Source organism: Haliotis cracherodii, unplaced genomic scaffold (assembly GCF_022045235.1).
Source record: "Haliotis cracherodii isolate W230 unplaced genomic scaffold, xgHalCrac1.p SCAF_21, whole genome shotgun sequence".
Lineage (NCBI taxonomy): Eukaryota > Metazoa > Mollusca > Gastropoda > Lepetellida > Haliotidae > Haliotis > Haliotis cracherodii.
The window spans coordinates 9649525-9676178 of NW_027266277.1; the positions used below are offsets into that span (position 1 = coordinate 9649525).

The 26654-nt window shown below is 44.5% G+C and overlaps 2 protein-coding genes across 2 annotated transcripts in view; one reads left to right on the top strand and one right to left on the bottom strand.

Moving 5' to 3' along the window:
- The first annotated feature begins 249 nt into the window (after window positions 1-249).
- On the top strand, window positions 250-18093 carry LOC139470763 (uncharacterized). Its single transcript, XM_071253051.1, has 5 exons — window positions 250-394; window positions 6232-6406; window positions 11971-12113; window positions 12817-13702; window positions 13965-18093. The coding sequence occupies exons 1-5, from the start codon at window positions 352-354 to the stop codon at window positions 14260-14262; spliced, it is 1545 nt and encodes a 514-aa protein (XP_071109152.1). The 5' UTR covers window positions 250-351; the 3' UTR covers window positions 14263-18093.
- Window positions 18094-18855: 762 nt separating this feature from the next.
- The window catches only part of LOC139470767 (26S proteasome regulatory subunit 7), a 28973-nt gene continuing 21174 nt past the window's right edge, over window positions 18856-26654 (bottom strand). The window contains exon 12 of the mRNA XM_071253054.1: window positions 18856-19326. Within this exon, the coding sequence (XP_071109155.1) occupies window positions 19169-19326 (158 nt within the window). The 3' untranslated portion in view covers window positions 18856-19168. The remainder of the gene's footprint in view (window positions 19327-26654) is intronic.

The window sequence follows — 26654 nt, forward strand, 5'->3', positions numbered from 1 at the left end:
ACACCTGTCATACTCAGGTTCATTTCTAAACTACAAAAATAATAATTGCTTTAATAAAGTATAGGATCTATTCCAAGCCAAAGTACACACACTATAGTTCCATGTCTGCAGAAGTGGTATCTTAGACCAATTGTGGGGATCAGCGTACGCTACTGTACTGTACTCCCAGCCACAGTGTACGACCAGCCGCCTGCAAGAGCAGCAGTGCGGCCCGACTGGGTATGAGACGGAAGGAAGACTAGAGTTCCTGTACAGCATGCAGGCGTCGCCCCTCGCCATCAGCACACTTCTCGACACGCCTGACCCAAACAAGCACGTCTGGCGTTCTGGACTGGACATAAGTACTGGAACATGCTACGATTAACGCTTTTTGTTCTTTTTACTGTTGGAATAGGTAAGTTTTAATTTAAAGTTTTTAATTTTGATAATAACTATACTTTATCTATATCTTACGAATTTCGTATAATTATGGTTTTAAAAATAAGATTGGAAATATCATCTAATTATCGTAAAATTTTAACATGAAGTTTGATTATATATTTTTTAATTCATGCACAGCGTTTAACATTTAGCATGATCTCTTTCTTCATGCTTATGTTAAACCCATACTCTGATGGTTAAGATAAGAAACATGTACGGAGACATACCCAGTGTTACGTCATTGTCAGTATCCCTTGAAAGATTTCCAGATATTTGATGAATACTTACTAGTATTTCATACAGGCGGACAATGAATGGATGAATGAATAAATCAATGAATGACCGAATGAATGAATGAATGAACGACCTATTATCGACCAATTTACTCATAAGGAGACCCGAACAGAATGGAGAACCATTCTAAGTCATTTCTCAATGTACACGTGCTTCACAGTAGATAATCTCCACGTACTTCACATACACAATCCACACGTGCTTCACAGACATAATCTACACGTGCTTCACAGACATAATCTACACGTGCGTCACAGACATACTCTACACGTGCTTCACAGATTTAATCTACACGTGCTTCACAGACATACTCTAAACGTGCTGCACAGATTTAAACTACACGTGCTTCACAGATATGATCTACACGTGCTTCACAGACACAATCTACACGTGCTTCAGAGACATAATCTACACGTGCTTCACATACATACTCTACACGTGCTTCACATACATAATCTACACGTGCTTCAAATACATAATCTACACGTGCTTCACATATTTAATCTACACATGCTTCACAGACATAATCTGCACGTGCTTCACAGATTTAACCTACATGTGCTTCACAGACATACTCTACACGTGCTTCATAGATTTAATCTACACGTGCTTCACAGACATAATCTACACGTGCTTCACAGACATACTCGACACGTGCTTCACAGATTTAATCTACACGTGCTTCACAGACATACTCTACAAGTGCTTGACACACATAATCTACACGTGCGTCACAGACATGCTCTACACGTGCTTCACAGATTTAATCTACACGTGCTTCACAGACATAATCTACACGTGCTTCACAGATTTAATCTACACGTGGTTCTCAGACATAATCCACACGTGTTTCATCGACATAATCTACACGTGCTTCACAGATTTAATATACACGTGGTTCTCACACATAATCTACACGTGCTTCACAGATTTAATCTACGCGTGCTTCACAGACATAATCTACACGTGCTTCACAGATTTAATCTACAAGTGGCTCTCAGACATAATCTACACGTGTTACATCGACATAATCTACACGTGCTTCATAGATTTAATCTACACGTGGTTCTCAGACATAATCTACACGTGCTTCACAGATTTTATCTACACGTGCTTCACAGATTTAATCTACACGTGCTTCACAGATTTAATCTGCACGTGCTTCACAGACATAACCTACACGTGCAATCTCAGATTTATTCTACACGTGCTTCACAGACATAATCTACACATGTTTCACATACATAATCTGCACGTACTTCACAGACATAATCTGCACGTGCTTCACCGACAGTTTTAACACCTTTGGCCTTATTCACGGTTAACATGTACTGAACTCAAACAATTGAGTAAGGAGTGCCTCATATATGAAATCATTTGGTTGCATGTAGCAAGGAAGAGGTGAGCTGTAACGTTGCGTTCAAGATTATTGCACTTATATAGCGACGTGCTTGCACGCGTGTTTGTGGCTGCTAACAGTAAATGCCGCTTTTATAGAGCAAACCCAGGTACCATGACTCAGTTTAACATGGATACGCAACTCAGAGAGGGAAGTCAGTAAATGACTTTCTGAAAGTATGCAAGACTTAAAAAACAAAAACATGAACGTTTCTTCCTATTGTCAGTGTATTGTGAAGGGATTTTTGAACAAATATGGTTTCTTGTTTAAAATGCCTCCTAATAATGTATCACGGCAAGTCACTTAGATGTGGGGCGGTCGGGTAGCCCAGTGATTAAAGCGTTCGCTCGTCACGCCGAAAACTCGGGTTCGATCCCCGACATGGGTACAATAAGTGAAGCCCATTTCTGGTGCCCCCGCCGTGATATTGCTTGAATATTGCTAAAAGTGGCTAAAAACCATATTCACTCACTCACTCACTCACTCACACACTTAAATGTGGGAGGAAGGGGCGTAGGCGGCAGACGGGGAGAACCTGGGTGAAACAAATGAGCAAGCGTATTACACGCCAATGTTCAGAACCAGGAATCATAGTTCACGCGACCACCGGGTCTTTCCTTGTGTTCATCCATGTGAAGTTTATCACGACATTAAGGAAGCATCAGTTAAGCCAAAGGTGTTGGGTTCTATACATCCGGAACAACTGCCGCTGCAAGGACCTACACAAACGCATCCATGTAGGCCGGTGCGATATGCCAGAAATGTGCGTTCTTCCGGTTTGTCCCTCAGTAGTCATGTGTTTGTCAGAAGATAACCTATTTGTCTCCGTAGTAGCTACAATTAATATGAGAAATAAAATATTATAATTTTTCTCATTATCCATGAGTTTATCAATCCTTCGGACGAAATTATACACAGACATTTGTGCATGAAGATCTAGGTCGTGAGAATCAGGATGTCGAAATATAGGAATTGCGCCCTGATTAGATGATTCATCTCGTCCACGGAACACCCATCTGTAGCATGGAGGTGTCAGCGTGTGCTTACTGTTGTAGGGTAGGTGTCAGTTTGTACTTCCTGTTGTAGGGAGACGTCAGTGTGTACTAACTGTTGTAGGGGAGGTGTCAGTGTGTACTAACTGTTGTAGGGGAGGTGTCAGTGGGTACTCACTGTTGTAGGGACTGTGCCAGTGTGTACTAACTGTTATAGGGGAGGTGTCAGTTTGTACTTCATGTTGTAGGGGACGTGTCAGTTTGTACTTCCTGTTGTAGGAGAGGTGTTAGTGTGTACTTACTGTTGTAGGAGAGGTGTTAGTGTGTACTCATAGTTGTAGGGACTGTGTCAGTTTGTACTTCCTGTTGTCGGGAGGTATCAGTGTGTACTAACTGATGTAGGGGAGGTGTCAGTGTGTACTTACTGTTGTAGGGGAAGTGTCAGTTTGTACTTCCTGTTGTTGGGGAGGTGTCAGTGTGTACTAACTGTTGTAGGGGAGGTTTCAGTGTGTGCTCACTGTTGTAGGGGAGGTGTCAGTGTGTACTCACTTTTGTAGGGAGTGTGTCAGTGTGTACTAACTGATGTAGGGGAGGTGTCAGAGTATACTTACTGTTGTAGGGGAGGTGTCAGTGTGTACTTCCTGTTGTAGGGGAGGTGTCAGTGTGTACTCACTCCTGTATGGCAGGTGTCAGTGTGTACTTACTGTTGAAGGGGACGAGTCAGTTTGTACTTACTGTTGTCGGGGAAGTGTCAGTTTGTACTTCCTGTTGTAGGGGAGGTGTCAGTGTGTACTCACTGTTGTAGTTGAGGTGTCAGTGTGTGCTTACTGCTGTGGGGGAGGGACCGCCTCCGTGGTCTAGTGCTAGAGCGGAAGGTCCAGGGTTCTATCCCCGGCCGCGTCATACCAAAAGACGTTAAAAGATGGTACTTGTTGTTACCCTGTCTGGCGTTCGGCATTAAGGAGCTAAAACAAGGACTGGTCGGCTCGGAGTCAGTATACTGTGTCTGAGTGGGGTATTCATGTTAAACTGCGGCATGGTATCTCAGTGAGCTAGCACTATAAATCGGCATCAGTCCGGACTAGTACAAGCAGACACACACACACACACACACACACACACACACACACACACACACACACACACACACACACACACACACACACACACACACACACACACACACACATACACGTGCATGCACGTCGCTATATAAGTGCAATAATCTTGGACGCGACGTTAAACCCCATTTCACCTCACCTGTAGGAGAGGTGTCAGTGTGTACTAACTGTTGTAGGGGAGGTGTCAGTGTCTACTAACCGTTGTAGGGGAGGTGTCAGTGTGTACTAACTGTTGTAGGGGAGGTTTCAGTGTGTGCTCACTGTTGTAGGGGAGGTGTCAGTGTGTACTAACTGTTGTAGGGGAGGTGTCAGTTTGTACTTCCTGTTGTAGGGGAGGTGTCAGTGTGTACTTCCTGTTGTAGGGGAGGTGTCAGTGGGTACTTCCTGTTGTAGGGGAGGTGTCAGTGTGTACTCACTCCTGTATGGCAGGTGTCAGTGTGTACTTACTGTTGAAGGGGACGAGTCAGTTTGTACTTACTGTTGTCGGGGAAGTGTCAGTTTGTACTTCCTGTTGTAGGGGAGGTGTCAGTGTGTACTCACTGTTGTAGTTGAGGTGTCAGTGTGTACTAACTGTTGTAGGGGGAGTTTTCAGTGTGTATTTACTGTTGTAGGGGGGGTGTACAGTGAGTACTTACTGTTGTAGGGGAGGTGTCAGTCTGTACTCACTGTTGTAGGGAGGTGTTCAGTGTGTGCTAACTGTTGTAGGGACTGTGTCAGTGAGTACTTACTGTTGTAGGGGAGGTGTTCAGTGTGTGCTAACTGTTGTAGGTACTGTGTCAGTGTGTACTTACTGTTGTAGGGAGATGTTCAGTGTGTGCTAACTGTTGTAGGGACTGTGTCAGTGAGTACTTACTGTTGTAGGGGAGGTGTCAGTGTATACTTACTGTTGTAGGGAGGTGTTCAGTGTGTGCTAACTGTTGTAGGGACTGTGTCAGTGTGTACTTACTGTTCTAGGGGAGGTGTCAGTGTATACTTACTGTTGTAGGGAGGTGTTCAGTGTGTGCTAAGTGTTGTAGGTACTGTGTCAGTGTGTATTTACTGTTGTAGGGGAGGTGTTCCGTGTGTACTTTCTGATATAAGGGAGGTGTCAGTGTGTACTAACTGTTGTAGGGGAGGTGTCAGTGTGTACTTTCTTATATAGGGGAGGTTTCAGTGTGTACTAACTGTTGTAGGGGAGGTGTTCCGTGTGTATTTACTGTTGTAGGGGAGGTGTTCCGTGTGTACTTACTGTTGTAGGGGAGGTGTCAGTGTGTACTTTCTGATATAGGGGAGGTGTCAGTTTGTACTATCTGTTGTAGAGGAGGTGTTCCGAGTGTATGTACTGTTGTAGCGGAGGTGTTCCGTGTGTATGTACCTTTGTAGGGGAGGTGTCAGTGTGTACTTACTGTTGTAGGGGAGGTGTCAGTGTGTACTTACTGTTGTAGGGGAGATGTCAGTTTGTACTTGCTGTTGTAGGGGAGGTGTCAGTGTGTACTTACTGTTGTAGGGGAGGTGTAAGCGTGTATGTACTGTTGTAGGGGAGGTGTCATTGTGTGCTTATTGTTGTAGGGGAGGTGTCTTTGTGTGCTTAGTGTTGTAGGGACGGTGTCAGTGTGTACCTACTGTTGTAGGGGAGGTGTCAGTTTGTACTTGCTGTTGTAGGGGAGGTGTCAGTGTGTAATTACTCTGGTAGGGGAGGTGTCAGTGTGTACCTACTGTTGTAGGGACGGTGTCAGTGTGTACCTACTGTTGTAGGGACGGTGTCAGTTTGTACTAACTGGAAGACAAACATGCGGTACTAGGGACTGTTCTGCCCGGAATCCCCACCGGGAGACACACATGTTGAAAGGTAGAGTTGTACTGACACATCTCCTGTCCTTTTTGGAAATGGCAGTGACATGAGACCCTGTACGTTAGAAACTAGTTAGGCCGTCGGTATTTTATGTTGCTGACAAATAAGCATGTCAGAAATAGAGTGTAAACAAAGAGTAATACAATTGTGAATGTGTTTTCTTTATTTCTATAGATCCGCTTGTTGGTCAAGAGTGCAGCTTACAACTGGTGCCACAAGTACCCACCATCCAGGTTGCCAGGGGCAACAACGTCAGCATCTTATGTGACGCAAGTTGCTATGGCCGACTCTCAACCAATCGGCTATCTTGGTACGACCGGTATAACCAGCCAATCGGGATGTCTGGCAGGTAACTACATCAGCATGCAGGGGTTAAACTCACCTGACTCAAAAGGCAATGAGTGTGAAAAATGTGTCCTTGTCGGTGATCTCTGGAAGCGCTTGATTGACGGCAGTTGTTTTTTTGGTGTTATGGAAAGAGTTTGTAGCTTTCATTATTAAGGGATGTTCCTTCAGGGCCTATAGATGCTCCATAAAGTGAAGGGGGATTTTCACAGCTCCTCCCGAACCTGTCATGTTTTTGCAGACCCTGCTGACCCCTAACGTCCATATAAACACCGCATACCTTTTACCAGGTCTTGTCAAAACCAACTTAAATTTAGCAGAGACAAGGTTTGATGAAACTGGTAGTCCTTGAAAGATTGATTTATGATCTTTCACAGGCTAGTACAACTTCGCCTAGTTGTCCACATCACATAGCCATCTAGCGGTCCTGGTGGTCTGGGTCTAGCAGTCCTGGTGGTCTGCCTCTAGCGGTCATGGTGGCCTGGGTCTAGCGGTGCTGTTTGTCTGGGTCTCGCGGTCCTGGTGGCCTGGGTCTAGCGGTCCTGGTGGCCTGGGTCTAGCGGTCCTGGTGGCCAGGGTCTCGCGGTCCTGGTGGCTTGGGTCTAGCGGTCCTGGTGGCCAGGGTCTCGCGGTCCTGGTGGCCTGGGTCTAGCGGTCCTGGTGGTCTGGGTCTAGCAGTCCTGGTGGTCTGCCTCTAGCGGTCATGGTGGCCTGGGTCTAGCGGTCCTGGTGGTCTGCATCTAGCGGTCCTGGTGGTCGGGGTCTCGCGCTCCTGGTGGTCTTCATCTAGCGGTCCTGGTGGCCTGGGTCTAGCGATCCTGGTGGCCTGGGTCTAGCGGTCCTGGTGGCCTGGGTTTTGCGGTCCTGGTGGTCTGGGTCTAGCGGTCCTTGTGGCCTGGGTCTAGCGGTCCTGGGTTTTGCGGTCCTGGTGGTCTGGGTCTAGCGGTCCTGGTGGCCTGGGTCTAGTGGTACTGGTGGTCTGGGTCTAGCGGTCCTGGTGGCCAGGGTCTCGCGGTCCTGGTGGCCTGGGTCTAGCAGTCCTGGTGGCCTGGGTCTAGAAGTCCTGGTGGTCTGGGTCTAGCGGTCCTGGTGGCCTGGGCCTAGCGGTCCTGGTGGTCGGGGTCTCGCGCTCCTGGTGGCCTTCATCTAGCGGTCCTGGTGGCCTGGGTCTAGCGGTGCTGTTTGTCTGGGTCTCGCGGTCCTGGTGGACTGGGTCTAGCGGTCCTGGTGGTCTGCATCTAGCGGTCTTGTGGCCTGGGTCTCGCGGTCCTGGTGGCCTGGGTCTCGCGGTCCTGGTGGCCTGGGTCTAGCAGTCCTGGTGGCCTGGGTCTAGCGGTCCTGGTGGTCTGGGCCTCGCGGTCCTGGTGGTCTGGGTCTCGCGGTCCTGGTGGTCTGGGTCTCGCGGTCCAGGTGGTCTGGGTCTCGCGGTCCTGGTGGCCTGAGCCTAGCGGTCCTGGTGGTCTGGGTCTCGCGGCCCTGTTTGTCTGGGCCATACAGTCCTGGTGGTGTGTGTCTAGCGGCCCTGGTGGTCTGTGACTCGCGGTCCTTTTGGTCTGGGTCTCGTGGTCCTGTTTGTCTGGTCATAGCGGTCTTGGTGATCTGGGTCTAGCGGTCCTTGTGATCTGGGTCTAGCGGTCCACATCCAGTGGTCATCTTGCCGTCCTGGTGGTCTGGGTCTTGCGGTCCTGTTTGTCTGGGCCATACAGTCCTGGTGGTGTGTGTCTAGCGGCCCTGGTGGTCTGTGACTCGCGGTCCTGGTGGCCTGGATCTAGCGGTCCAGGTGGTCTGGGTCTCGCGGTTCTGGTGGTCTGGGTCTAGCGGTCCTGGTGGTCTGGGTCTAGCGGTCCTGTTTGTCTGGTCATAGCGGTCTTGGTGATCTGGGTCTAGCGGTCCTTGTGATCTGGGTCTAGCGGTCCACATCCAGTGGTCATCTTGCCGTCCTGGTGGTCTGGGTCTCATGTCCTGTTTGTCTGGGTCTAGCGGTCCTGTTTGTCTGGGTCTAGCGGTCCTGGTGGTCTGCATCAAGTGGTCCTGGTGGTACCCATTTAGCGGTTCTGGTGATCTTGGTGCAGCGGTCCTGGTGGTCTTGGTATACCGGTCCTGGTGATCTGGGTCTAGCAGTCCTGATGGTCTGTGTCTAGCGGTCCTGGTTGCCTGGGTCTAGTGGTCCTGGTGGCCTGGGTCTAGCGGTCCTGGTGGTCTACATCAAGCGGTCCTGGTGGTCTGGGTCTACCGGTCCTGGTGATCTGGGTCTAGCAGTCCTGATGGTCTGTGTCTAGCGGTCCTGGTGGCCTGGGTCTAGTGGTCCTGGTGGCCTGGGTCTAGCGGTCCTGGTGGTCTACATCAAGCGGTCCTGGTGGTCTGGGTCTACCGGTCCTAGTGGCCTGGGTCCAGCGATCCTGGTGGTCGGGGTCTACCGGTCCTGCAGGTCTGGGTCTAGCGATCCACATACTGTGGTCATCTAGCCGTCCTAGTGTTCTGTGTCCACCGGTCCTGGTGGTCTGTGTCCAGCGGTCCTGGTTGTCTGTGTATAGCGGCCCTGTGGTTTGTGATTCGCGGTCCTTGTGATCTGGGTCTAGCTGTCCACATCCAGTGGTCATCTTGCCGTCCTGGTGGTCTGGGTCTCATGTCCTGTTTGTCGGGGTCTAGCGGTCCTGTTTGTCTGGGTCTAGCGGTCCTGGTGGTCTGCATCTAGTGATCCTGGTGGTCTACATCTAGTGGTCCTGGTGATCTGGGTCCAGCGGTCCTGGTGGTCTGGGTCTACCGGTCCTGGTGATCTGGGGGGGGGGGGGGGGGGGGGGGGTGGAGATTGAAGTCTGGCGAAGCCAGATCATCAGGATAAAGTATGCTGAAGCAGTTCGTAGCCACACTCGTGGCTTGTAATGGCTGATTTGTGCACTGGCGAAGCACAGCTTTTTCTCAGCTTCCCGGGATATCTTGGATTCTCTGGATCATCTCTTGTGTTGCGCACGTCACAAGCCCTCCGGGACAAGAGTCATCTTCAAGACGCTCCCTGTGACGCTTCTTTGGTGTCATGGGAACAGCATCTCCCTAGTGTTGTATCATCGTGGATGGCTTTTCTGCAAGTACTTCATCACTGGACGTTCCTCAAGTTTGACCATTTTCCAAAGTCCACAGACCTCTGCGTATATGACTGATTTGTCACAGCTTGGACAAGTTATTTGTTTCGATAAAAGCCCAACCATCATCGGGTCTTCATACTGAAACAACACGCAGTGTCTTTGACTACAACCCCACTCGCATTCATGTATTTTTATACGTAACTAAAGTTTTCTCATTACATGAAACGTCAATATAGGAGAAACAGATTCCATTTGGCGTAAAGGGCAAAATAGCTGTGAAAATTACTTGAATAGACGCTAAATGTCCGCCCGCTAACCTAAGGTGAAAGTTGAGGTTATAACGCCCATTACTTTTGGACGGAAGCACAAGAATATATGTTACAGGGGGTAAATACGCGCATACATTTAACACAGAAAATAGCAATTCATGGTATACAATTTATTGAAATACGTTGCTTGTTCTTTAGTTTCCCGATCTGTTGGTTTGTCAGCACCATGCTCCTGCTCGTGGGTTTCGCCAAAGTGGCAAAACTCAAAGACCTGCATCACTTTGGACTTCCCTTCCACATTAAACTACCATGCCGTGATATATACAGCCGGGCAAAAGGAAGTATGCACTTAAAAATACCCGCTTCACTCAGCTCATTACGGTAAAATTGCGACCCCAAGTTTCTTGGAATGTCATGTGCACGTCACCTGCTGTGAGATACTCATTGATATGATGCATGTAGTATCGCATATAATACGGGTATCAAACACATCACCATCAAATAACTATTGCCTTTTTGTTTCGTTTTAGCCACTATCAAACATGGGTGTATACTTTCTTTTATCCGGCAGATTAACTGAAGTACTGATGTAATCTTTTGGTAAAGTTCATTCACTCACTCACTCATTTCTTGAATGGATTTTTGGACTGAAATATATTGAACAACAAAAGTTCCCGTGACATTGAATAAGATTTAATGCAAAGTTATCTTTTTATTTACCAAATCTGAAACAATTTCGGTTTGTCAAAGATTAAAGACTCCTGTAAGTGTTCAAATGGTTTAATCTGCCATACTGACTTTAGAAAATGCGTGATTTCATAAAAAAACATGAACATGCCAAAATGTCAATTTACAAGTCAATATCGTGTGTGTCCACCTCTGGTTGCGATGCAAGCAACACATCTTCGTCTTATGGAATGGACCAGGTGTCCTGAGGGATATCTGTCCATCACGTGGTTGACGTCGAAGGCGCCGATCCATCTTATCCCACATGTGCTCGATTGGTGAGAGATTAGGGGAGCGAGCCGGCCAGGGGATGACATTCACGTTGTCTTGTTGAAGAGAATCCTGAACAAGTCGAGCAATATGAGGGCGTGGTCATGTTGAAAGGTAATGCCTGGGCTATGACGACGCAAATACGGTAGAACAATAGGGCCGATGATCTCGTCGCGGTAGCGCTGTCCATTGAGATTTCCCTCTACCACTATCAAACGGGTCCTCTGTCTTGCTGTAATCCCACCCCATACCATAACGCTGCCGCCCCCGAACCGATCTTCTTCCATGACACAATGATTGACGTAACGTTTACCTCGACGTCGGTACACTCGAATCCGTCCATCGCTGTCGCTGAGGTGAAAACGAGACTCGTCAGTGATAGAACTTGTCTCCACTGCATGGCCGTCCAGCGAAGACGCGGTCCGCACCACTGTAGACGTGCTTGACGGTGGGTTCCGAAGGGTCAAAATGGGACGTCTGGCGGGTCTTCTGGCGACAATCCCGGCACATCTGAGGCGACGACGTACGGTTTGTGAAGATATTCGTAAGGGCCAGGGAGGCTCCTTGCAGTCACTGTTGCTGGCTGGAATCGTTTTCGTAGGTGTGTTGTTCGAATCCAGTTGTCTTGTCGATTATTGGTTACGCGTGGCCTGCCACTCCGAGGATGGTCTCTGACTGCATTCGCCTGTTGCCAACGTTGCCATAAACACCAAATGGTGTTTCTGTGGACGTTAAATTGTCTTGCAACATCACGTTGTCTCGATCCTGCTTCAAGCATACCAATTGCTCGCAGACGCTCATTTTCGGACAGGCGTGGCATTTCGTAATGTTGAATAATTGCGTAATTGTGTTGTATTTCTGAGTGGTTGTTGTCAGCACGATGGTAAACAATGCATATGGAATCCCGTTAACGCACATGTTTTTATACCCATTCTTGGGTAGTGAAATGCATGGGTCTTGCATAAAAGTCAACTCTTGCATGGAATGCATGTTTTTCTGTAGCAGTTGCGTTTTTGAGACTTGATTCCATACATGTACTACCATATTGAAAACCAAACTTTACTTGTTTGAAAAATACACTAAAATATTGGTGTCACAGGAACTTTTGTTGTTGAGTATATATTGGTGCATGGGTCAAATCCTATTACCCCTGTTATATAATTACAAGCAAAGAACTACTGTGTTTTGACATCAACTTAACAAACGTTGTTTTTGTGTAGGGTATTTTCCGTACGGTACAACAGAGGGATGTTCGCTCGGTTGATCCTGCTCACCGTTGACTTCAGTGAAACCGGGCGCTACACATGCGCAGGGCGGGTCGGCGCTGATGTGGTGCAGAAAAACATCGACATCAACGTGATAGGTAGGAATTAATCATTTAACTCAAGGATGTGGCGATATGACACAGTAGGTGAGGTGGGTGGTGTTGCGATTTCTTTGACGCCCGGGGATCTTTCTATTTCGGTGGAATTACAAACAAGTGAGATGGGCTTAACGCCGCTTTGAACAGTATTCCAGTTACATCACGGCGTGTCAGCTTAAAGTGGGGAGAAAACCCTAAGTGATGCACGTCTCAGACGTTTATCACTTGGTGAAACGCACAAGCACGGGTCTGGTGCTGACAAACCTAGAGTAAGTGAGTGATTATGGTTTTACGCCGTTTTTAGCAAATTTCCAACAATATCACGGCGGGGAACACTAGAAATGGGCACCACATTGTACCCATGTGGGGAATCGAACCCGGGTCTTCAGCGTGAAGTGCAAGACCATTAACCACTAGGCTACCCCACCGCCCCGACAAACCTAGAAACATAAGCCTGGCGAACATAGATTCGAACCCACAATAAGAGGTTTCTGGTGTGCCCAAGGGACGCAACTCTGCAGGGTGAAATTCGGCGCCTTAGACGACTGGACCATCCAAACCACCAGTGGGTCTATGAAAGCAAGGTCACTCGATTTAGTCGTATAAAACAATATCGTGGTGTTGCATGGTTAGGAACGCTGTCACTGCCATGTTATGTGTAATCATAATTGTATATGTGACCCTATCTGGTATTGGTTTACAGAGAGAGATTTCGAAGTTGTTGAATACGTCGACGCGGAAGATGGACCTCGGAGGGGAGATGTGCGGGTTGATGAACCGTTCTTACCAAAACGTCGGCCCGCCAGAGATGCCGACAATCCACCAAAACAGACTACAGAGGTATCGTACACTTCAGAGTTAACGACAACGAACTATTCAGACAGTTCAGAGGATGGATCTGGAACTAGTACTGATCCGCAACTGGCGAGTGAGACAGGAGGGGCAAGTACAACATCCAGAAGTGACCCATCAACAACGACATACCACTCGCCCGGAAGTACTACCATGTCAGGCAGCAGTACCCTGGTACCCTCTACAAAAGGTCGGCAAAGCACAATTGATGACCAATCAACAACGACAGAAACTACTACAACTGAGCATCCAATAAACTCTTCAGAACCACTAGCCAGCACTGAGAAAAACCAACCGACTGCAGCTACAGATATTGGAACATCAACAACTGAAACTGGAAAATTTGAAAATGGTTATAAGGGCAGACACAAGAGGGATAAAACAACCTTTGGGAAATATGGAGTTTTAGCATTTGCTTTGGCTTTAAGTGTAGCGATTCTTCTTTTGTACACACTCATCCTACTGAATGTCATCATTCCACGATGCTGCAAGAACAAGCAGTCGGTCAGTTTCAGGGAAGCGCCAGACAGCAAACATAAAGAAAATGGACCTTCTGCAATAGATGCTATTGCCATGAAACCTTTAGCGGTTGTACCCCGTCCAAACAGTCCAGATGATGGATTTACGACAGTGGACTTGGATGACAAAGATGGTCCCAAACCTAACTCAACTACACCCGGGCAAAAAGAAACAGATGCACCAATATCACCAACGTCTGATCCAGGGAGTCCATCCAAGTGAGTATGACAGTTCTTAACATCCACCAAGACATGAAATATTGATGACGAGAATATTGTTTCTCCAGCTACATGACAGTGATCAGTGAACATCCTCATCACAAACGTATAACGTCAAGTCTGAACACACCCAAAGCACACTGAACATAAGACAGAAGTCTTGGCTTCAGATCTGTGGATGTTGTAAATGTATCCAATCAATTGAACTAGTAATGTATGTTTGTGGCATAAAGATTCACGTGTGATATTTCTTATATTGCAGATATGTAAGTACGTTCCTGATTGGAAGGAAGCCTTCAGAAAGCAGTCCCCTGGGAGTGTATCTGCATGAAGGCAAGCCAGTGGACTCGGAGACTGGCAACGAGGGGACCTCTGATCCCACACCTGAAGTGAAAACAGGAGAAACCACAGTTTCAGATGGAAAGGAGGCCGGAGGCGAGGCTGCCGGAAGGGTAGATGTGGACACCAGTACTGAGGTTGACACCAGCACTGACACAAGAGACACATCAGCCAGCAGCTCCGACATAGGGGATCTGGGCGTATCAGGTGCAAAGTCCTGAGCTTCTACGTGGAAGTAGTTAGTACTTTCAGCTTGCTGCTTTTGACAGCTCATTTAGGGCTATCTAATTCTATACTCACACGCAAAAGAAACGCAAGTCGAGTATGCAGTATACATGTTTTCAACAGTAAAAACAATAAATACTAATAGGGCTAATTTGACAAAAAATTGACTGAAGACAGTTTAATGGATTAAAATGCAGATGACATAATTGTTTTTTCAAGTTTCGGGTCAATACCCAAAATGTCAGTCAATACCTGGTGTGACCACCATTAGCATTGATCACTGCCACACATCTCCTGTACATTGAGTGGATCAGACGATTTGTGAAGGCCCTAGGGATCCTCTTGCACACATCCAGAGCAGCTGTGCGTAGTTCATCGGCAGTTGTAGGGACTGGGCGCACATTGTGCAGACGCCTTTAAACCTCATCCCACAAGTGTTCGATGGGGTTCAGATCAGGGCTGAGGGCTGGTCACGGTAAAACACGGATGTTGTGTTGTTGCAGAAAGGCCATGGTAGCTCTGGGAACATGGGGACGAGCGTTATCCTGCTGGAAAATGTGTTGGTGATGTTGTGCAAAAAAATGGAACAACGTGGGGTCTGATCACTTGGTCGATATACCGCTGAGCAGTGACGCCGTGTCCCCGACCCTGACCAACATTCAGAAAGCACATGGGTCCAAGTGTCGCATTAAGTTCAATCCCTGCCCATATCATGACGCTAGGTCCAACCCATGGATCCCTTTCCTCATTTCTGTCAGCGAAATGATCACCTCGACGCCGTCAAATTCTGACTCTTCCGTCTGCATGGGAGACACAAAAGCGACTTTCATCAGGGAAGATGACACGCCTCCACTCACGATGACGCCAATTGTGATAACCCTGTACCCACTAAAGTCGTGCTTGGAGAACAGGACGACATCTGAGGTTGTTGGAACGGAGACGTCGGATCACAGTGTCCCGGCTAATGTGTCGATTATGTGTTCCTATGGTCTGTCTAGCACTTTCACTTGCAGTTAGGAACGGGTGTCGCTGGCGTTGACGGGTAATCTGCCGATCTTGTCGAGGTGTGGTGACCCTAGGACGACCGCTCCGAGGAAGGTCATCTGTGGTCTGTGTAGCATTGTATCGATGCAGGAGACGGTAAATTGTGGTTATGTTAACGTTGAAATGATGGGCAACAGACTCTCCAGCTTCCAAACGTCCGATAGCCTGGTTTCTCTGAATTTGAGTTAGGCGTGGCATTGTTGTCCAAGGAGTGGTAGGTCCAAGAATCGGCCACAGTTTTATACCCACTACAGTTCGTGACAGTTCGTGCATTTTCGATTACGCGAGAAATGGGTGCATGATACCCACATATATATTGAAATGGTGCGTTTTGGCGATTCGTTTTTTATGTTGCGTTTTTACTCAGGGCTTCCAAAATGCAACCAAAAATATTGATAACACCATCAGGCTTCACTACATGCTAAAACTCGTATCAATTTATGGTTCCGTGTTTGTTACCTATTTGCTTAAAACCACTTGCGTTTCTTTTGCGTGTGAGTATAGATTACAGTGTTCTTTTTACATCCTCGCCTCGCTACAATATTTTTCTGAATTACAGCTTAATAATGCAGCAACACCAGGTCAACTAACTTGACAATATTTTAAATTATGTCCAAAATAATTATTACAAGGGTTGGGAACTGGGTCAGAGGGAATCGGCGGAGCCATCCAAAAATATGACCAGCATAAGGGGAGGGTAATTATTTTTTTTATTACATTAGAGCATCAAAAACCTCTGACCCACCACCCCATGTAATAATTGACCAACCCCGTGGGAGGCTTACATTTGAAGCAAATATCGTACCATTGTTTAATGAAATGAACCATAACATCATTCAGTAATAATAATAATAATAATAATAATAATAATCATAATGTGCATATTTATAATTTAAATTTAAATTTTATTTATTATTCGCCAAATCCACACCCTAAAGCATGCTCAAGCTGCCACATTATTACCATGGTCAATGGGTTAGTGTGCACTCGATTTTCATTCTCAGCTCCCTGGGAAGTATTCAACGCAAGCTGCCTCTAAGGCGCTAGAAGACTAACATCTCTTCGCACTGGGTGGTGTAGTTTCATTGAACTTGAAGAATTCATCTTGTACATTGGAAATGTATTGTTCTTGATCTGTATTAATTTAAAACTTTATGCACATGAATTCTTCAGGGAGGAGTTCCAAAACGAACGTGTAAACTGCTGAGGCACATGTTCACACATCAGAAGTAGTTCTTGTAGAGCAACTCACCGCAATTTTACAGTTGTTTTACGTATCATTTTGACAAGAAATTATAGCTACAAGCGTCATGTCATCAAACTATTGAACATGTATTTTGATACAATACATGAATCTAACCTGAGTGAGATGAGGTGAGGTGAGGGAAAATGGGGTTTAACGTCGCGATCAAGATTATTGCCCCTTTTTAGCACTGTGTGTGTGTGTGAGTGTGTGTCTGTTTGTCTGCCTGCGCGTGCTTGTACTAGTCCGGACTAATGCCGATTTTACAGTGCTAGCCAACTGAGATACCATGACACAGTTTAACATGAATACCCGTCAGACAACGTATACTGACTCCAAGCCGACCAGTCCTTGTTTAAGCCCCATAATGCAGAGGGCCAGACAGGGTATCAAGAACCGTCTTTTAACGTCTTTTGGTATGACGCTGCAGGGGATCGAATCCCGGACCTTCCGCTCGCCAGGCAGACGCTCTAGCACTAGACCACGGAGGCGGTCCTGAGAGAATGAGTGAGTGAGTGAGAGTGAACTAGTGAGACAGAATTGAGTTTCAGACCTGGCCCTTCCACTTGTAGCAAGGTCATAAACAAAGACTACAGCTGCAGGCCTGAACTAGAACTGCATGGACAATGAAAACATATTTCAAAGGAATTACTCCAAGAAGAACCTGATGCTCATCTTAATTTTTGAAAAAATTAGATAATGTATAGCCCATCACTTATGATTGACCATAGGATGAAAATGCATTGTTGAATATTAATGAGTATAGTTAGTGGGTGAACTTCTATGGCACTTTTATAAGTATTCCACCATTATCACGGCAGGGGACACCAGAAATGGGTTTCAAACATTGTACTCATGTGGAGAATCAAACCTAAGTCTTGGGTGTGACAAACCCATAAACCACTAGACTACCCCATCGCCCCTTAATAGGTATAGATATAAAGAATGTTGATTGCTTGGTTTGTACATTGTATAGAATTGTAATATATGAATAGAATATGTTTGTTATGATGTTATTTTTGAGGGAATACATTGTTTTGTACAAGTTTGTTACAAAACAACTTCTAAGACAAGATGTCTCACTATAAGAAGCCACAAACTATAGGTTTCAACATTAAAGCATGTTTATCACAGAACTATTCATCGACATCATTTTTCTTGAAGATTTGGATGAAAATCTAATCCTTTACTGTGGCCCTACTGCTTATTCTAGTTCCAATCTGTTTCCTTTATGTTGTTTTCTTCCAGTCACCATGTGAACATATTGGATCATATTTTTATGAGAAATTATAATAATTTATTTGTGTTTTCTCTGCATGCACAGGCCAAACTTGATTTTCACTCATGTAAAATGTGTAAATGTTTGTTTCCTGTGCAAAAGAATACATAACTAATGATACCATATGTATCTACTCCTATGTTGCCAGTTGGCAGACTCTTCACATCAAGTTCGTTTTAAAACAGATAAACATTTACACATGGCCTAGGATTTTACCAGTTACTTTTATATTTTGTTTCAATAAATTGATCAAATATCAAATATCTTCCTGTCTTGTTATTTTCTATTTCTTCATTGCTGTAATTCTGAATTCAATTTGGAAAAGTGAAAGGATCTGAAGATAAAGGAATAGATAGATATATATGTCCTACAACATACAAATGGAATTCTGGGGTTTGAATTCACCCCTGTGGATCCCAAAAATACCTCATTTTTAAAATAATTATTTTAAGTCACCTGCCCTGTACTGAAAGGTAGAATTCTTCAACATGGCTGATTGTGCGTCACCAGACACTAATGGCGTTACATGTTGATCCTGCTGTCAACCACTTCTTTGCCAATCAAAGCAAGATTGAAAAAATAACAACATTCACTCACTTGCCCCCACCACACACACACACACACTCACAATAGCTTCCACATCAATAAAACCTGTGCTGTGTGTATAAGTATAAAAGGCCCCATTTCTAAAAAATAATGATTAATGTAGTTTTCAGATCAGCCTTGCCCCCTGACTGATGCCATTGTGTAGGTGGTCTTGTGCTGCCAGTCCTGGCATTTTTAACTCATCAAGTGTAGGAAACCTGAGCACATTAACATAGTATCACCCATGTGTGTGTGTGAGTGTCAAAATTTAACATTTTCCCATGACCCCCTTCCAATAATACATGACCAGTGCATGAATAATGTTCAAATTCATAACTTTTTTATTTTGAAATACCAGACCATTTTTCCAAGTTATATGATGGGAATGTCGATTTTGGACATTGGAATCTTCCAGATAAAGTGAAGACATACACAAAATAAGTGCTGAAATGTTTATTAATCAGCAAATGAAGTTGTGACCATCTGAGTCACAGTACTGGAGGGTGGAAGGGTGGAATTATCCCACAGTTGAACATGTCCACCACATATACATGTCCCTCATGATCCACAAATCCATGTTGTCTCGAGAAGTTTATGGTCAATTAACATGCTGCAACAGGAGACCCATTTCACATTTACCAGACATTGTACTCCACAGCGATGACAAAAAGAGGTCAACACATCTTAAAAGACAACAAACGGTAAATGACTTTAATGACTTTGATGATATTAAATTAATCATGTGATCCTCCTAATTGTATGTCATGTATCGTGGTGTGGCGCTGAACTTGGCATAAGCTTTGATGACTTTATTGACAGCCTCAAGGAAATCCTTCTCAGTTGCCATCTTCCTCCGGGCCCTGATTGCGAACATCCCTGCCTCTGTACATACACTGCGTATCTCAGCACCTGCAGCCACAACATGGCACAATCAACATCAAACATGCTACAACACAGCACTTATAGCCACAACATGTCACAAAAACAGACATGCTTCCACACAGTGGATATCAGTACCTGCACACAAAACTAAATTATTGAACAAGAGTGCAAGATTGTTTCAAGTAAACATTTCAAGACACATGTTGCATCATATAATCCAACATCCTGAGTTAAATAGTTTTAAAACATGAAAGGTCGATTCAAATGACTTTCAATAATAAAGAGTAAACACACACTACTTCAACAGCCACCATTCAATACTGTTTCATCACAACAAACCTTATCCAATATGTTCATGAATACTCTTGTTCTAAGAAAACTTTCAATTAACAGTGTGATGTTTTGACACAGACATAATAACGATAAAGTGCATAACATGTGCATCAATTTTCATTAATCATATATATGTTCCAGGGTGAGAAGCGAGTTGAGTAATGACAAACCAAGCTCCGCATCTGTTTTCAGTGCTGGACGAGGATGTAAGTACAGGCTATCAGGTGACAGTGTGTTACACAGGGAAGTAGTACTGGGCAAACTAGGACTAAATCTGACCCGTATATAATATACTGAGACAGTAGATGCTGCAGCAGGAAGGTGTCCTATCAAGACAAACATGACTGACATCATATCATGACAAGGCTCTTGTGACCATGGTTCTTCCTGGTACTGCAGTGGGGACAGCATTGGCTATTATATTTCTCACATTTGGATAGGGGCAATCAAATATGCCATTTAATATAAATATATACTGTTGACATATTATGAGGAACAGTTTTGTTTGTCTATAAAAAATAATCCTATCAACAGTAAAGAAGCATATGTCTTGAATGAAGAAAATATTGCGCCCTGTTTCTCAGCTTATCTCTCACTAGGAACTTTCTTACCACATTTTACTCAAATATAAGATGTCTATGTGATATATTGCAAAGAACAACGAAAGAACGAAGTGGTTTATTTCATGATAAAACATTGTTCTATTATGACGTCATTTTTGGAGATTTGAACATGTTCTCGCAACTTAATGACGTCGAAAATTGGACAACGTTATTTTTGAGAGGGAAGTGTCTAGTGAGTTGTTCCCCATAGATGTAGCTGGGCAACTTAGTTAAACGCAATGGTCAAACCATTGAAAAATGTGAAAATATCTGTGAAATACCAAACTTCATAAGTTCATAAAAATGTTCATAAAATGGACTTGTTCGACATTGCTGAGGTTGGATTGTATTCAGGTAGTCATCATTATATAAATACGAGTAAATATTTATAAAGCTTGTACATTATATTAACATTCTCAACGAGGATGTTCATAATTTTGATATCTCATATAAGTATTAAATGACTCATAGACATTGTTTGTCATTCAATAAAACGCTGCAGGGAGAATAAACCACACAGGGCTGCCCCTCATGCTTTATTCTGCCTCCAGTGTTTTATTGAATGATAAACAACTCCTACTCATCATTTATTTCTTAAATATTTCATCCTAACATTGACAACAAATGTTTGATGTTTAACAAATTTGTATGTTTTGTAAAATAGCAATATTCTACAGTGTATGACACTCGTGCTGAGGACAAGTAAAAGTCTCATGATAGTGGTAGTCATCAATATAAACACACAGATAATGATCTTTACTTCTGATGAGTTAACCTGGTAGACAAATTAAATCAATAATTGTTTTAGATAACTCTGGTTGTTTATGTATGGATAGAAGTTTTAACTTGGAGGTTTCCTGTTATGAAGCCAAAGGGTGGAGTGGTTAGGCCCATCAGATACATGCAGGAAAACAGCACTTGAGATCTTTCTACATCCTTGTAACTATGAAGCAAGGGGAAGTGTGTGTGGTAGCAGCATCGCCTTGAGGCAAGGCTATATAATGAGCAGTTACTCATGTTGAGTGCTACACAGCAGACTACTGTATCACTGTGTTTGAAGAATTCTACACCACTTTATGTTCAATGTATAGCCAGTGGAGTTTATGAAAACCCTAATAGCATGAATACAACAAACATTTACTGAACATGTTGAAAGGAATTAATCTGTTATTTACTGAACATGCTGAAGGGAATTAGCCAATCTGATCATTTACTGAAAATACTGAAGGGGATTGACTGTTATTTACTGAACATGTTGGAAGGGAATAAGTCAATCTGTTATTTATTGAAGGGAATTAATTTATCTGATTATCTACTGAACATGTTGAATGGATTTTGTCAATCTGATTATTTAATGAACATATTGAAGGGATTTAGTCAATCTGTTATTTACTGAACATGTTGAAGGGAATTAGTCAATCTGTTATTTACTGAACATGCTGAACGGAATTAGTCAATCTGTTGACATATTGTTTTGAAAAAACCCAGAAGATACTTAACATGGCCCTGCCATCAACCCCAAATAATGAAACAGTCCTAAACCATTGTAAACACTAGCTGAAATCACAATAAAGTCTACCGAACTCTAGTCTTACATTGAAAGCATAGTGATGATCAAAGCTCCTCGAATCCCGGCTCGCCCCGATAATGTTCTAGGTTTGTCAGCACCATACGTGTGCTCGTGGGTTTCACCAAAGTGGCAAATGTTTAAGACCTGCATCATTTCGGGCTTTCCTCCCACATTAAGCTGACACGCCGTGATATAACTGGATTACAGTTAAAAGCGGCGATAAACATAACTCACTCACTCAAAGCTCTTCAATGACTGCATCCTTAATATGTTATTCCTAAAATACAATCATACACAAATACTCCAGTGCACTTTCTTTATGAAATAAACAATGACTTGCCACACATGAGACCATTGAGAGTAAGGAAATGCTTCTACTTCATTCCATAACATGACATGTTTTTATGTGTAATAGGACACTTGACAAGCCCTTGTCAAAGTAGGGTGTGTGCCCAATGTTATATTACACTGTGTTCTCCAATAGCACAGCCTGGTTGCTGCTTTGTGAATATCAACAATGTGACAATCAGTTATAATAAAGAGATAACTGACTTCTTTACACTAATCAACCTTTGCTTTGGATCACACCTCTGACCAAAGATGATGACTGTTTTGGTAAATAGCAGATGTTGAATAGTATATTTTAATATATCATTAAGGAAATAGGTGTTATAGTCGTAACCGATTTGTGTGGCAATAATTTTCTGACTTAATGTACAATACAATCATAAATAACCTTGAGTTATGATGATACATGTTATATAATGAAAATTAACACAATTAGTAAAATCTAAATATTTTTTACATTTGTATACTTATCCTGCATTACTCCTTAATGCATTCACTGCCTACCTTACGACAACAAAAAAGAAGTGCACAGCATTGGTCTTCGGTGAAGAAATAAAGTTGTTTCAAAGTCCCACTCCTGCTTTTTGTACAGACCATCGCAGCTGTCATGTGACCTTGATGACAAGTCACCTTCCTCACAACACTGCCTGTCGCCCAAGCTTAAAAAACATACTTTTGAGGTTTCTGAAGCCAAAGTGGGGAGGCAAGTCTGCGGAGGGTGGGTCCTTAAACGTAGCAATGCAGGATAAGTATACAAATGTGAGAAATATTTAGATTTTACTAAATGTTTTACTTATCCTGCATTACTCCTTAAAGAATCTGTATCGAATGGTTGGGAGGCAGGTAAACCTTCAGAATACAGAAACCTCAATAATTCACACGCTGAAAAAAACGACACGTTTGTCAATAATCTGGTCGGTGGAAATAGCTCAGGAAAAACGCCATTACGTAAGGGTCTTTCAATCTTCTTACAGAAGGAACGTAGGAATTAAAGAGAAGTTCCCCTTTGCATATTTAGTAATAAAGAAAATGTTGGCTAGGCCTCTAATTCTTTATTAACTATGTCATAGAGCCAAGGCCTGACAAAAGAGGTTGTCTAATTTTCTTCCACTGGCCAAATCTTAGCGACTTGCGTAGGGAAGTAGACTGGCTCTGTACAGGGCGAGTTCAGTATTTGCATCAGGGGTTGGTAACCTGCTTGGGCTACTACCAGAGGGCCCAAACTGCGCATGCCTTCAATGTCCTCGAGGGTCTCATCGCGAAGGTAATGACTAGCGAAAAGTGTGTCGTACCTCCAAAAACATCCTTCCGTGACAGTTCGAATAGTCGAGGCTAACGCCCTGATCTCGTGAGGATTATTCGCTCTTGGAGGATCTAGTTTAGCGATCTCGTAAGCCTGAAGGATGACTGCGTGTAACCATAGAGATATGGTGTTGCGAATAACTTCAGTCGTGGACATAGGATATACGGGTTTAAACAACTGCCTCCTCGAACCACGCCTAGTTTTGGAGAAGTTCACCCTCATCTTCCGTTCCTACAATGGTCAATATTGGTGGGATGGTGAAGGAATGATCGGGTTGGCCTTGTAGTTAATTTGTGTTATAAAATCCCAGACCAACCCGGGATGTACCGCTCCATGCATCCCATGTTCAAAACAAACACGGGTGATATTGATTGCAAGTAGCTCGCTCACCCGTGCCACCGTGGCTAATGCCAAGAGAAATATTGTTTTCTTGGTGAGGTCATAAAATGAGGATGCATAGAGGGGCTCGAAGGGGGCCCTCGCAAACCTCGAAGTACCATGTTCAAGTCCTAAGCAGGGGGTGGAACTTGGCCTTCTGATCCTCAAGCCTGACCTTAGTCATCTTGTGATTTTCTGGAATGGCCAATACTGAGTTAAGTGCAACCAAATACGTAGTAATGGTGCTACCTTTCAAGTGTTTTTGGGTACGCAATTGTAGGAAGTATTCGGCTAGGAGTTGTGGTGGTGCAGTCATGGAGTCTTGGTGTTTTCGCCTCGCAAAAAGTTTCAAATGATCCCCACTTGTCATTGTATAGTCCTCTGGCAGAGGGACGATAAGCTAAAGCTATAACTTTTGCTGCCCGTGCCGAATAGCCCTTCGCACTTAACACCTTTTAAAGACGAACGAGGTGTGCAGACGAAATCTGTCTGGCATTGGGTGAGGCAATTTGCTGAGGGCAGATGAGTAGGTTGGACCACTGTCGGAGGGGTAGTGGATCGTCTTCTGCTAGATTTTTCTGAGCTCGACGAACCATCCTCTCGCCGGCCACCAGGGTGCGACCAAAGTCAGAGCAAGATACCTTGTCTCCTTGATCTTTAGTATCACCTTGGAAAGGAGAACAGGTGGCGGGGAGACATGTTTCATGAGTTGATGGTTTTGGCACATAGCAAACAGGTCTTTGTTTGGTTGCCCAAACTTCTGAAGCAGTAACTGAAATGCTTCTGTGTGAAGTTTCCACTCCGTGAAAGCCACCCTGTCTGGACTTGTTAATGCATCGGCCAGTATGTTTCGAGATCCGGCGATGTGCTGAATCATAAATTGTAGTTCCGGATGATACACTAGATGGAAAAATCTGAATGTCTGTTGAAGCAGGGAGTGGGAGGGCATTGTTCCCTGATTGCGCAGGCACCACCCCACAGTGCTGATGTCTGTGGATATTGCAAGTTAAAAAAGAAGAAGATATGGCCAGAATTAACGCTTCCAACACCAGACTATTTATGTGCCACTTTTGATGAGCGCCAGACCATAGCCCTGAGGCTGTCTGGCCTTGTGGAGAACACCCTACCAGTGGAGAGAGGTGTCTACGAAGAGGTGCAGTATCGGGGATAACCCAGATAAAGAGACTCCTCCTAAGACTTTCGACTCTACCCTCACCAATTGAGGTTAGGTCTTAGATGGGCCCGTTGAGTGATGGCCTTGTGTTGATCCTGACTCTTGATGTAAGAGTTCAGGAATTATTGAATTGGGCGCAGTCTGCTGGTTAAGTCCTGTGCCGAAGTGAGTAACCCTAGTAACACTTGCCATTGGTGAAGCATTCCTGGTTGGTGTAGTTCAGGTGACATGAGGCGTAAAATCTTTAGCCATCTGTCCCTAGGTACTGATAGGAGATCCTGGTCTGTCTGGAACAGGCCTCCTATGAACAGGAGCTGATAAGATGGAGTTAACTCCAACTTCGCCTCGTTGATTATCCATCCCAGTTGATATAGTATCCGTCTGGTAAATTCCTGATGGTGTACTAGCGTTGGTTGGATAGGTATATGCAGGTAGCCATCCTGCAAGTCGAGTGTTCTGAACAGTCTCAATGTGGTGAGGTGGTAATAAGGTGGATGCTTCAGATAACATTCTTTGAACACGGACAGATTGTGGATCATATCTTCTTGTCTGAGTCCTTCATGGGTACCAGGCAGATGTGAAAATAAGACCCCAGTGTTAACTATGGTGTGTGAACCAGCTCTACAGCTCTTTTCACCAACAGTATGTCTATGTCGGATTTTAATAGCAGATGTTGCTTTCTTTGATATTTCCAAAGCGGAGGAGTTGTGGACAACGGTGGAGTTACCTCTACATCTAGATGATAACAGTGACGTAGGACGTTGAGTATGTAATCATCCTTGAGAATGAATCTGTTTTGGGAAAACTGGACCAGTCTCCTGCCTACGTGAGGCAGGGAGTCCCCAGAAATGACTGTCCAACACTTCAGTGTTTACCCCTCTTATCACCTCCCCTGCCTTTGTATTTACCATGAAAGGATTGATAAGAACCTTGAGGTTGATTCTGTCACGCCCATTTCCCACGAAGGGAGTCCAGGTCTTGGCCTTCCGTTAGAGATGCGCTTCTAGGCTTATAACTGCCTGACCTGTCAGCCCCCGGGGTTAGACGATGAGAGACGTTCTCTAGAGCCTTGAATGCGGTCTCATCCCAAGCGTCATTGGGAACTTTGGTGTGCGTGTCTGCAATCTGTTCATTGAACAGGGAAGAAGATGACTAAGGTTGACGTAGAAGCCTGCGCTTGAACTCAAGAGTCCCAGTTGGAAAGCTATGTTGGAAAGTATGTGTGTGAGGGTAATCTCTGCCAGAGTGGCCTTAAGATGGTTTCTCATATGGTCAATAAGACGCTGTTGGAACTTCACCATAGTCTGGAAATGATGCCTTGACGATGTTTCAGTACACGCCTGATTTCCATTTCTATAAACGCAAATCTGGGACCTTGTACCTTAAGGGTGGTTGGTCCTGACGATCCCATCATCCTTTGAATGTTTTCATCTGAACTATGAGCTTGGTCTGTGATAGGAAAATCATCCTTCCTAAACTTGGGAAGTTTGACTGACGGAGCAAGTGTAAGCTTGGAGAAGTCCTTGTCCAATGACCTAATCATGTCTGTCACCGGCAACGATGTAGAATGTGACCATATGGTGTCCCTTTTATCCATTCCGTTACTAGGGGAGGGCGCCACTGACAAGACGGTCTGCTACCCAATCG